The sequence below is a fragment of the Hippocampus bargibanti genome, linkage group LG15, assembly GCF_051943395.1.
Source record: "Hippocampus bargibanti isolate YZ-2025 linkage group LG15, ASM5194339v1, whole genome shotgun sequence".
Taxonomy (NCBI): Eukaryota; Metazoa; Chordata; class Actinopteri; order Syngnathiformes; family Syngnathidae; genus Hippocampus; species Hippocampus bargibanti.
The window spans coordinates 5,730,574-5,753,860 of NC_142748.1; the positions used below are offsets into that span (position 1 = coordinate 5,730,574).

General features: G+C 41.1%; 1 protein-coding gene across 16 annotated transcripts in view; it reads right to left on the minus strand.

The window, feature by feature from the left end:
* Positions 1–23,287, minus strand: part of rbfox3a (RNA binding fox-1 homolog 3a) — a 216,437-nt gene that overhangs the window by 37,334 nt on the left and 155,816 nt on the right. For 10 of the 16 annotated variants that reach the window (XM_089015696.1, XM_089015695.1, XM_089015704.1 and 7 more), the window contains 2 exons: positions 5,168–5,416; positions 4,017–4,088 (listed from right to left, as the gene is read on the minus strand). In XM_089015696.1, the coding sequence (XP_088871822.1) occupies positions 4,017–4,088; positions 5,168–5,416 (321 nt within the window). The remainder of the gene's footprint in view (positions 1–4,016; positions 4,089–5,167; positions 5,417–23,287) is intronic. The other 6 variants (XM_089015701.1, XM_089015698.1, XM_089015702.1 and 3 more) reach the window with 2 other exon arrangements.

The following is a 23,287-nucleotide window of genomic DNA, read 5'->3' on the forward strand; positions in this document are numbered from 1 at the left end:
GCACTGGTGTGACTTTTCCAGTGAGATAATGCAAACAGCCTGTTTTTGCCCCCCAAAAAAATCCATCTGTCCATCTGAAACTGCATCAATCAAGCAAAAGTGACAACATGCAATGCATTCAGTTCGTCTGCCAGCCACGTTCAATTTCTGTTTTTTTGGGATGCATTGTAGCGGTAACAAAAAACATAAAAAATCAGTGGGAAAATCCTGACGTTAGCTTGCAAGCAGCGACCATCCAGCTACTAAAGTGTGATATTTTAAACCAGGAGATGATGACATGACGGGCTCACAATACAAAGTTGTATGGTTCGATTCCAGGTTTAGCCCTCCTGTGTAGAATTCACATGTTCTGCCTATGTGGGTTTTTTTGTGGTGGTCCAGTTTCCTGCCACAGTCCAAAAACATGCATGGCAGGCACTATTTGTTTATTTTTCTTGAAATATTTTGGAGAATGGGATTTCCACCACGTATGTCCAAAATCTCAGAAGAATTCTTCAACAGATCTGCAGTGAGTTTAATCCATTTAATCCGTTGACAATCTGAAAACAAAGCACAGCCCAGCAAAATAAAAACAAAAAAGCCATGGCTCCAATTAAAGCCTTCGGGTTCTTCAGCCGCTATTTTCTTAAAGATTTGTGGGACCGCAACCGTGCTGTAATTGATAGGAGTTTTGATCCTAACAAACAGATGTATTTTTTATTTTATTTTTTAGCTGAGATATAGCAGCGGATATCCCGGACCGTTGCTCACATGAAACATCACATGGCCGTTGAGTGGTCCAAGTGGATTTTGACTTCACATAGTTGGATCAAGTTTTATATTTGAGGGATTTTGACGTCATCATCTGGCCTCCATTATTATTTTCTTTGAAAAATATTTGCTATGAAGGCTTCCACAATGTGATTCACCCTTTTGTATTATACAAGCTTCTTTCAACACTGTCACTCCAACAATAAAGTCCAATGAAAAGTCCATACAATAGTAGTAATGACACAGAAATTAGCAAAAATGGGTGGAGAAGTACAGGTAACATCCCAGTTACGAACACCCGTACTTACGACCACGACCACCAGACATTTTTTTTTTTTTACTCTATGCCTGGCCAATTTTGGCCAGCCAGCATGTCACTCACTTGCACAGCAATGCGTGACTACACTCAATACAGTAGTTATACAGTGCACATACCATCTCGGCGACATCTCCTGTAGTACACTGCTTTTTTTCATCCTTTTCCTACAATAATATGAAATATAAAATGATAAAAACAACACTAAAAGGTAAGTATTACATTTATAAATGAACTGTACAGTAAACAGTTTTGTATACATTACAGGTACAGCTATACAGTAAGAAAAATCGATAATACTAAATATAAAATGATAAAAATGACACTATAAGTCATAACCTTTATAAATGAACTGTAAACAGTTTGGTGTATAATAGTATTCAATAGAAAATGTTGCTTAAAAACAACACATTGACATTATAGACTATACTGTCGTGTAAACGTCACGTCGGCCATTTTGAATGGATTTTAACTTACGACCGTTTGACTTACAACCGTTTTGTTGGAATGGAACCCGGTTGTAACTCGGATATTACCTGCATTATTTAAACACATTTTCTACTCCAACTACTCTGGTATGAAAAATTAATGAGGAAAAATATGGTTTTAATATGAATAGGACATTTTTTTGCACAAACAAGAAAGTGACATTCTATGTAAAAGAAAATGATGCCGATAATTTATGACTTGGTCCCTTCTTTCACCCTCCAAATTCCAGCACCCCCATTTCAAAACAAAAGAGGAGCCCAAAAGATGTTGTGAGAAAAGCAATGAAACCCGACCAACATCAAGGTGAGGCGAAAAAAAAAGAAAGAGTGAAAGAATAAGGGCAACACTCCAAGATGGAAAGATGATGTCAGCTGATCCGGCCTCCAATCAATGAGAGAGAAGTGCTGAAGGTAGCAGCATTTGTCGCAAGAGAGCCAACGAGACAGGTTGAAGGGAGAAGTACAGAGTGGCAAGAAAGAAAAAAGATTGAGAATGGAAAGAGGGAGAGAGAAGTGACGCGGAAGTATTCGGAAAGGCAAGACACGGGCTAAGTGCTGACTAAAGAGAGAACAGTAAAAACGGAAAGACGTGGATGTCAGAATCATGGCATTACATCACACTCTTTCTCTCTCTCGAATAGTTATGGCGCCATAATGCAAATATAATCAGGTGTGAGGGTCTCACCCCGACATCAGACTTTATGTGCAATTTCATTCCCAACACCGGCTTCACGAAAACTACGTCTTTAACTGCGGACTGGGGTCTTGTCCCTCACGTGTGCATTGGTGTGAATGATACAAGCGACAGGAAGCAAATAGAGGCGAGAGAGAAATTTGTTATGGTGCCTTCAAATACCATCATGGATTTGCGCCTAGAGAAATTCCACAAAATGTTTTACTAAGTACAAAATAAAATATAATACGAGGTGTCAGTCAGTTTGTCAGAACTTGATCCAACCATATTTTTAGACACAAAACTCCATATGGCCAACCTGGTTAGATATTTGTATTCATTTTTGTTGGCTTTATGTAATGGATAAAACTTTTTGGATTACAATCAAATGAAACAAAATGCACCAATTTGAACATTGCTCCCTTGAGGAAAAGCATTGAATTTAAAGGGAAAGCAAAAAGCGACTTCAACTGGCTGTGTTCACTCTCACAACGGCGCAAACCACATTTCTAACTTCACCTGTACGTCAAAATAAAACAAAACATGAAAATAGGGAACTCAAATTCTCAATTTTAGCACCAGACACTGAACCTAAATGGAATTTAGCATATAGAATGTATGTGCCTGAATGTGTGTTAACGGATGAAGCTTAGCGGTCGTTTTTAACAAACCAAGTATGGAGCTGATCACGTTTCCAGCTCGATTCTGCTCAGCCTTTGTCACGAAATTCAAATCTATTAGTTTTGTCTTGGGTTTGGTTGCCAGCGTAATCCACAATGTGCGAGCAGCCAGGGGTGGCGAAGCAATAATTAAATTAACACTATCATAAACAAGCAGACCAAACTGTCTTCGCTGTCACCTGGGAAACGGTGACATCAAGTTGAATATTATGTGTTATTATAATTCCACACACGGTCATATGCATGCACACATAATCCCCCCGAGGATCCCAAAGAGCCCTAAACAACTCCACCTATCTATAAACCTGATTTGATCCCAGCCGTGTATTTACATGAGCAGGTGAGAGTAGATGTGAGCTCAGCGGGACGTCAGCCAGCAACAGAGGCAGGTAATGATCAACACGGCGAGTCGACACAAAAACAATAGAGTATTTCAAATGTTCGCTTGTCTGGTGTCTCTAGAATGTGAAACGTCAGAAGGTTCTAACGCCCCTGCGGTCACACGGTCGGGGATTTCTTTCAGAAAAGACGCCGGTCACCAGCTCCGCTGAACATATTGCCATACATTCCCGGCATGCACGACTTCCAGCGGTTTTGAGAGTTCATTCGATGAGTAGTGGTGCAGAATGGACATGCTCAGCCACGGATCTTTGCAAATCTGTTTTTCCCCCCGATTGTTTTATACTTTGTCACGGTGCAAAGTCCAAAAGCTGCAAATTATATGAAAAAAAATGTCTTGGGTACATTGTCTGCTTGTCTTTTTACATTTTTTTCATGTATTATCCCAGATTTCAGATGATCCCTAAGGATAGGGCACTTTTGACTTTTTTTTTTAAGTTCAACGTTTTATGTTACTGAAGCTCGCTTTCTGAGAGACTTCATAAAGACAGTCCTCGAGTCAACAAGAAAGGCTTCATTGACTCCCTGCAGGCCTCCCAGTGTACCACCCGTCACTACAAAAGCACTTGAGCTCAACTCGCCGTATCAATTATCTTAAAAAACCCGTCTGGCTTCAAAGGTGAGCGTCGTGTCGCACATGAATGAAATCTTTGGATTGTTAAAAAAAATAAAATAAAGAAAAATTGCATTCAAATCAAGCAATCGTCTACCTTGTAACTGTGGTGAGGAGAACATTCTCTCCACACAGCTTCCCCTGAGAAACCATCTTTAAGCAAGCAAAACTGAAAGAAAAACAAACCATTTGGGTCAAGGATTGCTTGCTGACATTGCATCATATCACAATAAGTACATTTTATTTTTATTTATTTTTGAAAGGCAAAACGGCTGACTTAGTGTAAACTTTGAACACACTTAAAGTCAGGCTTCTGAGATATCCTGTAGGTGTCGGACTGACCAGTTTGTAATCTTTCTGGAGACAGAGTTGAAAGAAATTATACAGTCGTATCAACAACTGCGGTCCCATAAGACATTAGTTAGTGCGCATACTACTCATTCACTGCCATTCACGAATTTATTAGGGAATTTAGAATATGACGTAGAGCGCCATTCCCAATTTTGTTCAGGTTTTATTTTTTCATGCTTGGGTGCCGATAATTCAGTTTGTTAAAAAAGACCTTTCCTTTCCAAAACGGGGCAGTATTTCCCTTTTTTCCATGTTAGCGCTTTGTTCCGGCTTCGGCTGTCGTTAAAGTGCTATATAAACTAATATGTATCTATTGTATTTTGTACAGCTGTCCCCATTTTAAGCTCAGATAACTCCAAACCCAGGAATCAACTCCTTTTTTTTTCTCTGATAAAAGAAGAAATTATAAGGTTTCTGTCACTGGATTGAATGTTTATGTAGTCCTAAAACTCAATATTCTGTGGGTCCTGCAATTTGAGTGACAATGACAAAAACAGGAGTGGTAACAGTTTTGCACATCATCTGGAAGTGAATGAGTTAAAAGCTTTCAGTTGGAGAATCCAGCAAATTGGTTGATGCTAGGTTGATTGGGATTCTAAAACAGATCATAGCCAGCAGTGGCCATGAAAGATTTGCTCGCATCAATCACCATTGATCCATTTTTGCTACGTTTCGCGTGTGAGCCGGAGCCTATCCCGGCTGATTTTGGGAGGTGAGGCGGGAAACAACGTGGACTGACCACTATTCAAACCCCATGATAATTTGAAGGCTCAAATTGAAATGTTTTTTAGACGGTACTGTTTCCAAACACATCCAAACATAGGTCGAACATGCAAAACTCCACAAATGATGGATGGAATCTTTGATTCTCGTTTGGTGTTTGCAGTGTTAACTCACCGTTACCGTATTGGCGTTGAGCGCAGGAACGCTGCTGTCCGTCACAGGCTGTTCACTCTGCGTGTGCGTCGGCGTGTACAGCGTCAGGGCGTGTTCGCCGACCGTATTGGGTCCCGTGAAGTCAGTTGGCGGGTGAGCGTGGGGTGTGGCGTACTCAGCGGGTATCCCATTTTGTGGTGGAGGAGGGTATTGGGCGGGTGGGAAGGGTTGAGCCATTGCTTCAGGGGGGGCCGGGGCCTCTTGATTACCCTGTAAAAGAGAGAAAGGAGAATTGGATTTAGAATCATTACCTCATATATCAAATAGCCACATTTTTGCTCATTAGAAAAGGTTCTTGAAAGTGTCTCACATTTCTAACCTTTGCACTTCAGACCACAAAAAAATTGTTGGCCAACCACTAAAGTACTTGAAAAGACAAAAACCTCAACCTACCCCAAAAGTATCGAGTAACAAGTCTCTGAATTCCAGAGTATTTCAGAGTAGAAATGATGCAATGTTGAGTCAGGAGTTGAGGAACAACGTAGCCGCGAGGCGGAGTGGAGCGTCTTGAAGATTTGAAGACTAAAGGCTGTGATTGACTGCAAATGTTAGCTACAAGCACTCAATGCTATCGAGTTACTGTGTCTAGTGATTGGCTGGCTACTATAGTTACTTATTATGAAACATAAATGGTCTCAAACTTGAGCCCTGGGAAACACCGGATGACATTTGTGTGTGTGTGTGCATGCCAACCGTGAACTTCGTTTTAGAGAAGTAACCATGCAAAATCCCAAAGCAAATGTGGATAAACTGGAATAAATAGAAATGGAGGATTCAAATCTCTATTTTTTTCCTCGTATTTCTCACTTGCTTTCGTAACGTTTCTTCTTAACTCGGTCTATCATGAATAACATGCTCCTTCACCCCTGTCCGGGTTCTCCTTCTAATTTACATGGCCACAGGATAATAATTTCCTCCGACCAATGATGATGAATCCATCTGACATATGAGCAAGCCACCGTTCTTCCGCACTGCTTCGAACCTTAATGGAATATGGCTTAAAAATGTAATAATCAATCTCGGCAACTTTTTGAGGAAGGATGAGACTTTGACCTTAGTCGTTTTCAAAGGTTTCCACGATCAATAGCCGTATTGAAGTCAGCCATTCTCATGCATAGAGATTGATTGCATCGAGCATAACAAAGCAGTTTGCCGATCGCGAGCAGACGCTTGCCGCGCCAGATCTGGGTGAGAGTCACCATTGAGTCCGTGGGTAAAGAATCGTTACGCACAAATTAGGGTTTGCTTCGGCTTGTACGAATGGAAGACAAAAACAACAACGAAACACCGATAATACAATGAGACATTTTGTATATCTGGTAGATTTCGGTGCGAGTGCCCATCTATTTATCTACGATACCGCTGAGCCTCTGCGAGGTGGCCCATGCTTTGTTAAAGTATTCTAATTTTCGAATTTTCTCGCACAAATGAGACCATTCCAACCAATTACTGAGGAAGCGCGAGCTCAGTTTATAACGGGAAAGATAAACTCACACAGGCAACAAATTTATCCTCCCCTCAAAAAAAGTACCATCATCCATTGAAATCCACTCAATGTCTATTTACGATCAATGACTGATGATATACGGTAATTATTTCAACAGGCTTAAAAACAACCACATCTAGCTAATGCGCCATAGGCACACCATTAGCATTAAAAGAATATATACGTTAAGTAAGACTATAGGGCGATAAAAGCCAAGATAAAAGTCAATTTCATGTTGAATTATTCAAACACAACATTTACGAATGCGGAATTAACGTTCATGCCAAATGAGAGGAAAGCGATCGAAAAGCATTTGGCGTGGTAGGTGTCAAAGGAAGCGGATGATGATTGATGTCGTTATTGTTGAGGTGATTTAACGTATATTTGCTGCACACATAGTTCAGGAATACAATACACATAAAATGTGCGCATTGATCTTGACCTGCACTCGGAAACATTTCACGCTTGTCCCAAGATTCACAGGATAAGAGAATTTCTCGATTTTGCACCCTTTGATCAGCCTTTGCTCAGATTCCCCCCCCCCCCCCCTTGCTAATCTCGGCGCGGTCGATACAGGGTTGGAGTTGTGCCCCAAGGCAAGTCATCTTAATTCAAACAAGGGACCTTATCAATAGGCTTTGTAACCTTCAAGCATTTTGACCTACAAGTGAAAACATGGAGGCAAACGTATCGACATATGGTATGGTTATCGGTTGTGAAGGCAACCAAAAGCATCCATCCATCCATCCATCCATCCATCCATCCATCCATCCATCCATCCATCCACCCCTCTTCTTCTTCGACTCTTCCCTTCAGTGGTCGCCACAGTGAATCAGTGTCCTACATCTAACCCTGTTTTATGCATCTCTTCTTTCTCACCCGCTACCTTCATGTCCTCCTTGACAATCATCCATAAAACTCCACTTAGGTCTTCCTTTCGGTCTCCTGCCAGGCAGTTCAAGGCTCAGCATCCTTCTTCCGATATAGTCACTCTGTCCTCTGGGCATGTCCAAACCATCTCAGTCTGGCCTCTCTGACTTTCTCTCCAAAACCTGCCCCTCTGACATATTCATTTCTGATCTTATCCAACCTGGTCACTCCCAAAGAAAACCCCAACACCTTCATCTATCTCTGCTACCTCCAGATCTGCTTCCTGTCTTTTCTTCAGTGGCACTGTCTCTAGTCCAAACATCATGGCCGGTCTCACCACAGCTTTACACATTTTTCCTTTGACCATAGCTGAAACTCTTCTATCACACATCACACCTGGACACACTTCTTCACCTCTTTTCCACACTCTCCATTCCTCTGGACAAGTACTAATAATTGTCCACCTTCTTTATCTCTTCTTCCTATAGCATTACTCTTGTACTTGGATCCCTCTCATTCACACACATATATTCCTCTCCTTTCCAAGGCAAACCTCTACCTCTCTAGTTTCTCCTACACCTGTTCCCTGCTCTCGCTACAGATCACAATGTCATCTGCAAACATTATCGTCCAAGGAGATTCCTGTCTAACATCCGTCTGTCAGCCTGTCCATTACCATAGCATCCATCCATCCACACACAGTATATTGCTTCTGGTGGGCATGCAACTTGTGCACAAACTGAGCTGGCGTCTAGAATATACACCGTGGAAAAGGGGGGAGTGAAAGAGAGAGAGAGAGAACTTCCATCATCCATCAAAGTGACTAAGAGGCCGACACATTGAGACATTCCCATATCCTTGTCAACAAATTGCGGTGGTAAATGATTTCTGCTATCAGCTCCATCATGCTATCCAGCCTTCTCCCGCTCTCACCCCCCCCCCCTCTGTTCTTCCTCCCATCTATCTCTTCACATCATCGAGCTCCTTTCTCCATCCTTCTTCCCCACATCAACTCAATTTCTCCTCAGCTCAGCAGAGCGCCGCACGCAATGTCTGCTTGGACTGCAGCGGCCACATTAGAGACACGCATGTCATATGTCCTCCCTTCACCATCGATTACCTTCATACGCGCACACCCATGCAAAGCTGATAAGAAAGCAATACTCCAGTCAAGTTTGTGTCAATTCAAGCAAGCACGGGCGACAACAGAAACTAATAGTCAGAGCGTGGCGGCAATATTTCCAATGACACCTTCATGCTATTTCGACATCATGGATTTGGATGCGGTGGATGAGTTCAGCTATGTAGTCCTAAAACTCAATATTCCGTGGGTCCAGGAATTCGAGTGACAATGACAAAAACCCTGGCACTGGAGTGGACACATTTTTGCACGTCTGGCTGTGAATGAGTTAATACACGACACTAGAAAATGCAAAACACTGGAATCTACCCCCCAAAAAGTACAAAGGTGAGTTTTATGGAGTCGTGAGACAAAGATGTAACCTTTCCCCAAAATGATGGAAAGGCTAATCAGTGAGACAAAGTGGAGGTAATGTCACGGCTTGGATTTGCATGGCTTCCTCTGAAACAGGCTCATTAATCTTCATTGATATAACGTGTGATGGCAGCAGCAAAATTAACTCACAAGTCCGCAGAAACATTTTGCCTGCTGTCAATTTATAGAAATATGACAAACTTTTTAAGTCATTCACTGCCTGATATGGCCACTCCTGTTGCCAGGGTTTTTGTCATTGTCACTTAAATTCCAGGACCCATATAATATTGAGTTTAGGACTACATAAACATTCAATGCAGCGTTAGAAACCTTACAGTCCATATGACACTTTACGCATCTTTCCTTCACACACCCAGCAGGACTAGGTTGGGGTTGTCTTATATCGATTACCTTCTCTTCAGCTATTTTCCATAGTAGCCCGAGGCTTTTCTTTACCCCGACTACACATGAGACAAGCCCTCCGCTGCGTAGAGACTCCGCAAAACACCTTCGAGCACCTTCACCCCCCCGCCTTATTTCAGCCGCAAGCTCCGTGAGCGTGATACACAGTCTCAGATTAAAAAGTTGCACCAATAGTGAGACATGAAGCGATGCATCATAAATAGAAAAAACAGAACCATTTTTGACACATCTAAATGCATGTATGTGGAGATCCCGCAGGTGATTGCGCAATGCGCTTTCGTAACCTATTGAAGCTTGTTTTTCTTTTTGCCAGTTGGTTTGTGCTTTGGTAATATCAGGTGTGCTTGCCACTATGACAAATGGGTCATTTTTGCATGATTTGGGCCAAATGGGCGACCCTGACCATATTCCGGGCCCACCTCTGCAGCGGTATATAATTCCATGCTTTCCTCCCACAGCAAATTGGAAATAATTATACTGCTGTAGCCTGGTTCAGAAACTAAAGACAATTTCAATCAAGAAAGGTGACGAGCTTAGTTCAAGGCACTGATGTGCTCCAAAAATGGCCGTCGTGTGTGTGTGTGTATACACGTATGTTCAAGCAGACTGCAGTATTTTGCCGTGTGCAGCTTGTGAAACTAGCCGCTTTAGGGGTTGATTAATATTGATATCCACTGCGAAGAGCGTGAAAAGAGGACAGAGGCAAAAAATAAAATAAAAATAAAATACAGGGGTGGGAGGTGATAAAGATAGAGAGGATGTAACGCCCAAATTCCTGTCGACATTTTGTCAGCAGACAAAAAAAAAACTAATTGAGGCTTCCCGTAGATGCTTCTACTTTAAGTAAGCCGTCTGGAAAGCATGCTGAGACATAAAAACGAGCTGACACGGAACATCGGAACATTAACTTTCAAGAATATTTTGTTTTCCATCGAGTCATATGGATTGATCTGTTGATTGTTTTTTCCTATTCTCCTACAGATAAAAATCAAGGGTTAGTTATTTTTGAAGTTCAGAGATGTCGCAATTGAAGACAGATCATTTTGAGTAATTTTGATTTACAACAATTCGCATCATAGTTTCAAATTAATTCATTCACTGCCAGATATGTGCAAAAATGTGTCCACTCCAGTGCCAGAGTTTTTGTCATTGTCACTTGAATTCCAGGACCCACAGAATATTGAGTTATCGGACTACATGAACATTCAATGCAGCGTTACAAACCTTAGACACTTTTCTTTCATCAGAAAAAAAGAGTTAATTCCTAAATTATATGGGTCTGGAGTTATCGGAGTTTGAAATGAGGGCAGCTGTCCAAAATACAATGCAAGACACGTATTGGTTTATATAGTGCTTTAAAAACATCTGAAGCTTGAACACAGTGCTAACATGGAAAAACGGGAAATGCCGTGCCTTTGTGGAAGGGAAAAACATTGCCAGAGGCCATGACCAGCACTTAATTGGCTCCCGAGCATGAAAAAACTAAACCAGAACAAATTGTTTGGCACTCTACGTCATATTTTCAATTCTCGGATACATTTGCGTAAATGGCAGTGAATGAGTTAAAAGAGAAGTTGTGAGGAGAAAAAAAACCAAAGGTAAAAAAAAAAATGGCTCATATATTTCCTGAATTTTCTTTTTAGATTAACCAAAATATTTTTTTTACCGCTGCATCATCACAACCATCAAAACCATAATCAGCAACTGCGTAGAGTTACTTGACTGTCCCGCTATATGAACGACTGAGTTGTGTATGAGTGTGTCTCCCACACAACTCCGACAGAGAGGCAACGGAATCTAATTTAACACTTGACTGAACAGAGATTGGACGACACTCCCAGTCCGTCACCGGCCAAGCGGGGACACTCCACGAGCAAACCTCGTTTTGTGTGTGAGCATGTGTGTGCGTCAGGATCGTTTCAGAAACAAGAAAGCCGGTGAGAGAGAAAGAGAAAGAGAGCGAATGGGCGAGAGAGAAATCATGTTCATGAAGGAGAGTGTTTAGAATTCATTTTGATGCAGGACCACTGACTGCCAATTCGCCTCTCGGCCTTTTCAACATGATATTCCCTAAGCCACGTAACAATGACAAACATGGAAATCTGCTAGTGAGCCCAAGCCGAGAAGAAAATGGACACAAAGGCAGAGACATCATTGATGCCACCAGTGTTGGATTGCTCGCAACTGTGTGTAAAAAGGGAGGGGCCAGACCAGGCATGTGAATGAAAAATTGTTTCTCTCTTGAGAATTTAGGAATGTTATGGATGATTTCACCTCTCCAATTCAACAGTTTGTAATGCTTTGCTGCAACTCGGCGCGGGGGTACTTAATTCAGGGCCAACAACTTTTATGCCTCAACAAGCTAAATTTGGGTAAATAACTAAATAACTAAATACATCTGTGAAAATATTTCAGCATCTCGAGTGGCCTCATGTTATCATCTAAAATGTAAAATAAAAATCAGAGTATTGATGACAATGTGCTTGTATGAGGATTATTTTGCATTTCTTGGCCTAAACCATCATCATGGCACTGATCCCCATAGAATACCTTGAGCTGGAGTCCCCCCAAAAAATGAACCGCGAATACCGACAGCACATCAAACTGCACTTCATTTGCACCCGCAGTTTGCTCCATCTTAATGTCCTACTCACAAAAGGACAATTGCGCTAACGGTACACCAGTGCAAACGCCCTCACCAAGTTTGGCGGCGGAGTGCAGTTTGCCCTTTGATTTCCCTCCGGTTGCAACAAGCCGCAAAGCCAAGTAGAAATGCTCACTTTCTGGCAAAGAATTGGTAATTTCATTAAGTTTGGCTTTGCGATGGTGTTGAGTGAATCTAACATTGACTTTACAGACAAATTCAGCCAACACATATCAGCGTTTGATGTTCACTGAGTTCCACCCTTTTAGAATCATGATTTTTGCGTCATTTCAGAACAACAAAAACAAACTAGCAAGAAAAAAAATGTCTCAAAATACAAAACAACCCGTTCTTCAATCGTAAAAGTCTTTGCGCACCCCCCCCCCCACACATCCAGTGTCAGTCTTTGCCCTCCGCGTGTGTAACAAAAGGGAAAACCGCTGTGAGTCACACAGGGTATGATGATCAGAGATAACAGCGAGGAGATAACTACCAGCAGTTTGCAGCTTCCCTTTTGGGACTCCCATAAGATATCGTCAGCCTTTCTGAGCCAGCCATCTCATCTCTGTAATGACTGGCCTCATTCTGTTCAGATCTATGTCTTGCATTGCGCTCTCCCGGCAAATGGAAACGATTAGGGATTTGTTTGCATGCGGTTGATAGAGTTATGTGTGTGTGTGTGTGTGTGTGTGTGTGTGTGTGTGTGAGCCACCAGAATGTTACCATCAAGTCATCTGCCTCCTCCGCGATGGTTATTTGCCTCTGCAAATCCATCAGGTCTAAATAGTGACTTGAGACAATGGCCAGGACAGTTGGCTTGGATTGGATTTGCCTTTATTAGTCTCACAGTGGAGAAATTTACATTTCACAGCAGCAAAGTGATGAAACCCGCTTAAACCCGGAGGCTGTATTGATATTGAACAAGTAACAAGTTTGAGGGAAAGAAGAAAATAAAAAAGTAAATGGGGAAAAAGGGAGAGGGGCTAATAAGTCATTTAATTTAATAAGTAGGAATGAGGCAGAGGATGTTGGAATGGCGTCATTCATTTGTTCGTTTGGTTTTTACTCTGTCATTTCCAAATTGTATCAGAACAGTCCATTATTCTTTCTTTTTTTGACTATTTAAAACTTGAGCACATTTACAAATCTCACATACAGTAATCTCAACTCAGCACCACACCTCCAAACCATTTTTTGGTTTGGATCTCTCAATTCCTTCACTGCCAGACAATGTGCAAACATATGTCGATTCCAGTGCCAGGGTTTTTGTCATTTTCACTCAAATTCCAGGACCCAGAGAATATTGAGTTTTAGGACTACATAAACATTCGTTAGAAACCGTAGACTCTTCTTTCATCAGAAAAAAAAGAGTTAATTCCTAAGGGTCTGGAGTTATCTGAGTTTGAAATGGGGGTGGCTGTACAAAATACAATACAATACATACATAATGCTTTATATATGGCTATAACATCAGCTGAAGCTGGAACAAAGCGCTAACATGGAAAAAAAGGGAAATGATGCCCCCTTGTGGAAGTGACAAAACATTGCCAGAGGTCTGACAAGCACTTTATCAGCTCCCAAGAAAAACCAAAACCTGAACAAATTCGAGAATGGCGCTCCAAGTCACATTTTCACTACCCAAATACATTCAAGAATGGCAGTGAATAAGTTAAAAGCGATTTTGATTCAATTCAAACCAAATTTCTGACAGACGCCGGCTTCCCATCAAGCAAGCAGTATGCAATTTATTTTAGTGCTACTTTTGCTACTGTTAGTGGTGGTCTGATTGCTCGGCTGGTTTGATTGGCTTGTAATGGATGTGACAGACAAATGTCCATCTGATCATTTTCCAACTTCTTTTAAAGTTGACGAACCCTTTTCCACTGATTCCAGATGGTTTCGAAAATGTTCTCCATCTGTTGCAGTTAGCCTCGACGTGCATCTCATTTTGATCCAAACGCAATCAGTACGGATTGAATATTGCTAATTATCCAGCGTTGCATCCAGCAACTGCAACAACGCACATTTTGCTCCAACGTTTCTTTTTTAATCTCCATGGGAATGTCAGTGTTTGTTTGTTTTTTTTTACTTGAATGCAGCATATTAACGTAAACAATTTAACAGCATGAAAAAATAAAACTAATTTGTTGCTTATTATAGCCACTGCAATGCGACTTCTGCAAACTCTTCCCACTTAACAGAGCTTCCCCGGTTAATGGAGAATGAAATCCTGTTGAATGTTTGATGCTTTTAAGACTGTTTTATTGTTAAAAGGAACCGGAGTAGAGTGATTACAAGGCTGCATAATTCATAAGGACCTCCGTATCGCTGCACTCTGGGGGTGAAGTGCGATCAAGACAGAAAGAGCAGACAGGAGAGATGGGTCACGAGACAAGAGGGACACGACATAGAGTTATAAAAGCTGGGAGAGAGACAAAGAGTTTGGAAATTGACAAGGACCACGTTCCATTTCTTGTACCAAATGAACAATCCGTGTCGAGATCTAAATGCATCAATATCACACGGAATAGTTTTAACGAAATGCGGCGTTTCAACTAGACGCTCACTTGGGATTTAGAATCAAAAGGCTGAAAATGCTATTTGAACTCTGGCATTAAAATAATATATATTGGCAAGAAAATAATAAGAATATAAAAATACAAATAAAACCTGCTTATATAAACATATATAAAAAAAAAAAAGACATGAGGAAAGAGCAAGAGTAATGGCGAATAAATGTGCTATTTATATCTACCTGTCGCTGATCCTCACAAACAGACGTTGTACACCCTAAGCTGGTCTCCAGCCAATCAGAGGTAGACAAAGCAACCATTCACGGTCACAATCAGACCAAGGGACAATTTAAAGTACCCGGAGAAAACCCGCAAAGACACGTAGAGAATATGGATTGCATTGGATATCCCTATATTCATCTCGCAATGGAGAAATTTACATTTCACAGCAGCAAAGTGATAAAAGGAAGAGGAAAGGAAAGGAAGAAGTAGAAAAATAAAATACAGGAGCTTCTGGAAAGGCAGCCACTCTTGCAGCGCCATCTTGAAGAGAAAAGTACAAAAAAACACTAAATCCCAAATAATATGACAACACAAAAGACACAGAGAGTCATTAATTTTTAAGCACTTGCTGTACCCTCTTTGTGACATGAAGCAGTTCTAGATGAAAGAGGAGAGGATCAAAGCATCCTTTTCAGCAGTGGATCAGGGGCATCATGGTGGAATGTGCACGTCTACTACAAGCTAAATGTTGAAAGCAATGCATTGATTCCTTTGCAGCATGCAAACTCTCCATAGCAAGGCGAGAGCCCAGAATCAAACCACGGACCTCTGCACTGCAAATCGGATGTGTGAACCACTCATTCGTCGGGCTGCTATACGTATGAACTCATTCACTGCCATTCACACAAATTTATTCGGGAATTGAAAAGATTACATAGAGCGCCATTCTCGACTTTGTTCGGGTTTTGTTTTTTTATGCTTGGGTGCCGATAAAGCGCTGGCCATGGCCTCTGGCAATGTTTTTTTTCTTTTCCACAAGCTTTTCCTTTTTCTGTTGCAGTATAATTTTGCAAAGAGAACTTAGTGCATTGGTTGTATGATGCAATCATTGAACCGACTTTGTATATATTTTTTTAAACAGATAAATCATGTTAATTGCATATATGTTAATTTAATGTGTATCAGCGCACATTAATTTGAGTCATTACATTCATTTGTTCGGCTTCATGCTTTGAATCACGTACCACTATCCATGCAAACAACTTCCCGCCTTGATGTATGACTTTTGGTCGTGACAAAACAAAAACAAATGATACCATTTTCAAATGGTTCCGTTTATTAGTCCCGTGTTCCGGTCCATCTCTGCACACAAATTGATCATTGATCAGTACATCCGAATTGCCCTCAATGGGCTCGGTTCATTGAAGAGAATTGGGGGTATCTGGCGATACTATCATCTTTGGATAGTCTTGGCCATCTTCTATTCTACGTGATACACCAATTATTATTATTTTATTATGATCATCATTATCGTTATTAAAGTTCTTGATTATGGCGTTGGCAATAAGCAGAAAAAAATATTAGCCAATTATATATTAACTCATTCACTGCCAGACATGTGCAAAAATGTGTCCACTCCAGTGCCAGGGTTTTTGTCATTGCAGCTTGAATTCCAGGGCCCATAGAATATTGAGTTTTACGAAGACATAAACATTCAATACGGTGTTAGAAACCTTTCGATTCTTTTCTTTCTTTAGAAAAAAGAGTTATTTCTTAAATTATATGGGTTTGGAGATATACGAGCTTGAAATGAGGGCGGCTATCCAGCATACAATACAATACATACATATTGGTTTATATAGTGCTTTAACAACAACTGAAGAAGGAATAAAGCGGTAACATGGAAAAAAAGGAAAATTCAGCCCCCTTGTGGAAGGGAAAAAACATGGCCAGAAGCATGAAAAAACAAAACCGAACAAATTCGGGAATGGCGCTCTAATGTAAATTTTAAATTCCTGAATGGTGGTGTTTGAGTTAAAAAATGGTGGACTATTGTCTTGTTTTTTTTTTCTGCATACCGGACACGGCACGGAATTAAAGTGAGTGCAGTGATATTGCAGATGAATATTTTTTTCTGCTTATTGCCAACGCCATAATCAAGAATCAAGGGCGCTTCTGATACTGACGCATCAATTTTCTAATACCCAATCACTGCAGTTCCCCAAGCTTGAAAAATAATCAGGAAAAGTTGCTCTCAAGATAGGCATGTTGTGTAAAAACTGTTCATTGCATGTTCAACCCTTGACGGACAAACCGAACACTAAAAGCAATGGCTAAAAGTCTTCATGTTCGTGCTTTTTGCTTTGGTTTCTTGACAAAAGCTGTCCAGTGCACGCTGAATAGTAAACAAACATGCAAGTGAAAAACGTACACACGCATACACACGCTACACTTACATACAAAGTGGAAAATGCATCCGGGGACCCGTCGCAGTAAATAAAAACACAATTTCCCAAAGTGACACTTCCATTCTGTTCGGAGCCAACTGAGTCAACTGCCAGTAATTATTTTAAACATTCGCAAAGACGTGCTTGCGTGCGTGTTGCTGCCACTGGCGCGGTCATCAATGTTCTCTCAGTGCGGTTTGATGTTTTGATGTAATAAAGTGGAGATCCCTGTTCAGTCTTCACGCTTTTCTCTTATTTGGATCTCAAAATGTCAACGTCACAATCGCACACACGTGCATTAGCACCTGATTGAATTAAGGTTTACATGTGAAGTAACGGGAGCAAATTCGCCTGCTCACGCAAACGAGAGCTTGAAAATGAGCCTCGGATTTGGGCAAAATTGACGTGTACATTTCACACCAGCAAAGTTATGAAAGGAAGAGGAAAGGAACGAAAGAAGTAGAAAAACAAAATACAGGAGCCGCTGGAAAAACAGCCACTCTCGCTGCGCCATTTTGACGTCAAAATAAATAAAATATACAACTCAAATACACAGACTCATTCAATCTTAAGCATTTTCTGAAATCGCTTTGTTGTACAAAGCGGTTCTTTGTTTTTTTTTTTCATGCTTGGGTGCCAATAAAGCGCGGGCCATGGCCTCTGGTAATGTTTTTCTGTTCCGCAAGGGGGCAGCATTTCCTTTTTTTCCATGTTCGCGCTTTGTTCTAGCTTCAGTTGTTGTTAAAGTGCTGTATAAAACAGCAATTATTGTAGACAACCGCCCTCATTTCAAGCTCATATGACTCCAGACCCAAATAATTTAGGAATTAACAATTTTTCTGATGAAAAAAAACAGAGTGTAAGGTTTTTAATGCTGTATTGAATGCTTATGCCGTCCTAAAACTTAATATTCTGTTGGTCCTGGAATTCAAGTGACAATGACATAAACCCTGGCACTGTAGTGAACACATTTTTGCACATGTCTAGCAGTGAATAGGTTAATTGGCAACATAGCATCAAGGGATAATTTTTTTTAACCTCCATGCACCTTAGTCTGTCTCCTTATTGTTCTGAACCTCTTCGACTGACACGTCCCAGTCTGCCTGCCCTGACTAATAGGGTACCGACCGCCCTAAAGTGCCCTGGGGGTACTTTTCCGCATTTGAAGCATGGCACTACTCAAAGCGCATATTTACTCGGCAACACACCCACGCATGTCTAAAAATGCGTGCCGACTCAGGAATTCCTCTTGGCAAGGTTGTAAGGGGCGGCGTCCCACCTGCTGAATATCTTGCATAATGCACGTTGAATAATGGAAACGTTTCAGCCAGAAGATGTTGACTACAGCTTGTTTCCTTGTCCCTAAAAAAAGGAGCAATCTCAGGGTTACTCTGTTTTTCGAGGTGGCAATGTAATATTCAGACTGAAGATTATGGGATGGGAGTCCCTGATGATTTTTTTTGCAGGTTCGTTAAAAGTGTTCGGTAGACAGAAAAAGAGAATATCAGAGTCCCTTGATATTGTACGTGAATATTTAGCATTTGGACGAAGTTACGCATGTCATTTTTATGCCTGCCGCTATGCTGTGTTACAATCTTATCGTGCTAGGAATGCTATGTTAAGAATTTGCCATCGGTTCACCTTGGATTGTTCTAAATACAGTGACATCTTGGCTTATGAATTTAATTGGTTCCCAGAAAGTGTGTGTAAGGCGAAAAGTGTGTATTCCAAACATTAATTTCCCAGAGCAAACCATTAAAATGACAATAATCTGTTCCCAGATCCCCATATAACACAATATTCAACTAAATAGGCCTTAAAACTACACACAATATACCTTATTTTATGTATAATTAATGTGATATGGTATTGTAATTAAAGAAATAAACTGCACTGTATAATAAATTGATGGAATGGATGGCTTTTTGCATAAAGTGTCTGAAGGAGCTCTGGGTTGTACATCTTAGAAGTTGTGGTATTGCAACAGCAACAGATGCAGGCAGACACACTAGAAACTTCATTAATAGCTGGTTCCCTTGCTTGTATGTTCTCTTCAAATTGTACAGATGGCTTGTGTGGGTTATGTGTGGTGCCTGATTGATGGGATATTTTAACATTGTAGTCTACACTGTGACTTTGAACTATCAATAACGTTGAAACAAGTCAAAATTTCACTGTGTTTTCCATCCTTTTTTTTAACTTTTGTGAAAAAAAAAGGCGGCTGCCATTTTCAGCTCCTTGATTAGGAGAAGCGACTCGTTCGCTGTATGTTTCCCGAAAAATAGTTCAGATGCCAAGATTATATTTTTGCGAGTTTAATGCTTGTCAGGCAAAATGTTCATTAGCTAAATTGTTCGTCAGCCGAGGTATCACTGGTTTAAAAGAAATCTCTTTAATGTCCAACCATTTGTCTTTGTATTGTAAATTGTTAGCGTTCATAGTCAAGCAGCCCTCTTACTTTGTCACCCTTCTGTATTTTGTTGTTACCAGACTAAGCGTGGCTCTGTAATAGTCAAGCTGGTCTTATCTGTGTGTTTTTCCCCCTCCCACCCACAGAGTGAAGATTAGTCTCCCAACGCTACTTAAAATCTCTCCTCCATCCTCTGTAGCCTTTGTGATTTCGAGAGACTATTATCAGACCGAGTGCGGAACAAGACCGGAGGCCGTGGGTGTTTTCCAGTCGTACTTCCTAACACCCAGTCAATTCTTATCATAGGAGTTGGGCTGCGATACAGGGAGGGGTGGCGGGGGGTGGGGTTCTTTTCAGCGGCTTTCATCCGTTTCTTCAAAGCGTTTGCTGTCAATTGTGCGGATGGAATTATGACTACCCGCCAAAGCACTTACTGCTTGTGAGCAAATGGGATTAAGCAAGCATTGTGGCGCCTTCCGTAATGGATTTTTCATGTCTGAATGAAGACATCCGAGGCAGATACGTAACAGGCAACATTAGAATACAAAGAGAAGCCACGAGCATCGTCGGCGTTTTTGTTGTCGAGCACACAGTTACACTCGGATGCGGCGTACCGATTCCTGTTTCTTTTATTGGATTGGATTCGCCTTCATCTCGCAGTGGAGAAATTTACATTTGACAGCAGCAAAGTGGTGAAAGGAAGCGGAAAGGAAAGGAAGAAGTACTCTCGTGGCGCCATTTTGAAGTAAAAAAAAACAACAGCAGAAAAAAAACGCAAAAAAATTAACAAATAATGTGAGACAACATGTATGAAGCAGCTCTAGATGAAAGAGGAGAGCATCAAAGCGTCCTTTTCACCAATGGATCAGTGACATCATGGTGGAATGTGCACATCTGCTACAAGCTAAATGTTGAAAGCAAACACAAAGCTGTAGCATCCATTGACAAAAAGACACTGTCACTCTCACATCTCCTGCCCTACGTAAATCCGTTTCAATTCCAAGCCGCGACAACTCCACATTACGCATCGGCACCCGAAAAAAAAGACGAAATGGCCACATATAAATTGAGATTAAACATTGTAGTGTGCTCTATCTCTGTGTGTGCTCAAGAGTCACCAATGTGCATACGGGCGAGACTGCAGAGCGACACTTCCCATTTTCATTCACACAATATTTCACACATCACGCAGGGTCCCAACCATGTGTGCGAACCTCCCTTCGGCGTACCCTCCCCTTTCTTCTTCTTCTACTCCCACAAATGCACAATTCATCATGTCAGATGTTAATATCCTTAAAGGTCAGAGATTGTCATGAAAAAAAGGAAATGCGCTATGTTAAACCTCCACCCTCCCGCCACCATTTTCTTTGTTGTCCCTCACCGCCAAGCTTATTATATTGGCGTGGGGGTGATGCGGAGACCCCTGTTAACACAGCGATCTTTAGAAAATGACTGATAACAACAATAACCCAAGCTGGCAGATACTCGGATTGTGTTGGGGTGAAAATGAAAAAAAAGGAGGTGAGGGGTTGGGGTGGGGTGGCTGTATTTGCAGTAAAAGAGCAGATACGACATTTCAAAGAAACAGGAAAAAAGGAAGTAATATACTACCGAAAGGAGTAAAAAAAAGTCAACTTTCACTCCAAACGCTCATATGAAAATTTACTTTGGCCTCCGAGAAAAATGAACAGAGTGATGTGTTCACCAAATCACTCCGAAGTGGACGTGATTGCCTTTTGAGTTGTATTCATTGTGGAGCCGGACCGCCTGCTGGAAGTGGGTCAACAGGGACCAACGTGGAGCAATCTGCTCATGCTGACCAAAAGCATGTCACACCAGATGCTGATCCTGCTACAAAACCCCCACAAAAAAACTAGTTCTTCCTTTCTTACCATAATTTCCGGACTATAAACCGCGACTTTTGTTCATCATCACCAACGGGTTTCTAAAAGTTGATCTGCTGCATGACGGAGAGGATAGCACCAGCTCGGGAGTGACTTTACCTCAGGATGAAAGTGACACTTAGAGCGACAACGAAAGAGAGCATGTGTGGCGAGGAAATCGGACGCTATTCCAATCCGACACACAGGAGAAAGACTTCCATTGTTTCAGTTTATAGGAGGAAGATGAGAATGGCTCTCAGTGACCTGCTATGTTTTTGTACCGAGACCTGTTAGCGAGTGCTAACGTGTTACTGCCGTTTCTCACTTTTACCAGCGTGTTTTTTAACCAGCCCTGTATATGATGTTTTACTACCGTAATTCTTATTGCCGCGTAACAGGCACTGTTTTGTAATAAAAGTTAAGGTATATTACTAAAACTTGCGTATGAGGGATTGTCGTGGCTTGGAATTGAAGCGGATTTAATGTCAATTTCTACATTGCGAGACTAATGAAGGTTAATCCAATGCACTCCAAAACTCTTTTCTCGGTACCGTCTTTCTTTATAAACATGCTTCTTATAGACAGACGCAGTTTATGTATGTATAAAATAATTTTACCTTTAAAAATGTACTGGGTGAGGCTTATAATCAGTTGCACTCTTTAGTCTGGAAATTATGGTATACATATTTCTGGATGAGGCTAAATTCTCTTCTGCATGTTGATGATAGCAACATGACACCACTAATGACAGCAACAGAATACATGAAACTAAAATGTTGTCCCAATTAGTGACATAAGCAAAACAAACAGCCGAGGGAATGATAGTGATATGGCGCGCTTTGACGCTCTTCCACCGTTCATTAACTACTGTATCGTCTGTGCTCTTGGCTTCAAATTGACAGGGACTATGAGGACACGTCGAGGACAGGCAGGATGTACATGACGATCATGAATAAGAGATTAAATAAAAGCAGCAGGCTGTGAAACGACATGACACCTGGAGCGAATGAAAGACAACTTTATTAAAAGCAGATTAAAAAGGCGCCTTCAGCCGAGAAAGCGGAAGCAAAATACTGCCATAGGGAAGCAAGAAAAAAATAGTGAACATGAAAGTTTACACTTCATTTTAAGTAAAATCTATCAATCTGAGGCATCGGCATCCCCGTTAGTTTTTCCGACGTGAAACATGCTCTAAAGTTTGGCAAGTGTACTGCGATTACCGCAGAATAGCAATGAAAATATTTCTTTAACTGTCATCTGTACTTCTTTGAAGGTGTTGGACGTTTCGCTCCTCATCCGAAAAGCTTCATCAACGACTTCAGATTTTGCTGGTAGCACTGACCCTATACATATATCCCTAATGTCCAGAGGTGGCGGTGCCACACCTCTGCTTTAATAGGTCCCTGCTAAAAAGAAGTAATCAATTTAGCTTGATGCTAAAAATTAGCAATCAGATTAGCTTCAGGGAATAGTCCTCTGCTCCAATCAACCTTAGGGCAAGGACCTATCAAAGCAGAGGTCTGGCATAACCAACTCTGGACATTTGGGATATATAATAATAATAATAATAATAATAATAATAATAATAATAATAATAATAATAATAATAATAATAATACATTTCATTTATAAGAGCCTTTCAAATCTCACAAGGTCACTTTACAGTCACAGGATACGTTTTTCTGGGGGTGAACAGCGGCAGCCACACGCGCCAATGTTCACTCAACCCAGAATAACTAAGTAACTTGTATTTTAACATATGAAATTCAAGAAATGTTCTTTTACATAGGGCTGGAGCTACCAGCAAAATCTTCGTTCGCTGACAAAGCTTTTCGGATGAGCAGCGAAACATCTGACACCTTCAAACGATGGACGACACTTTCATGCTTTTTTGGGGGGTAAAACAT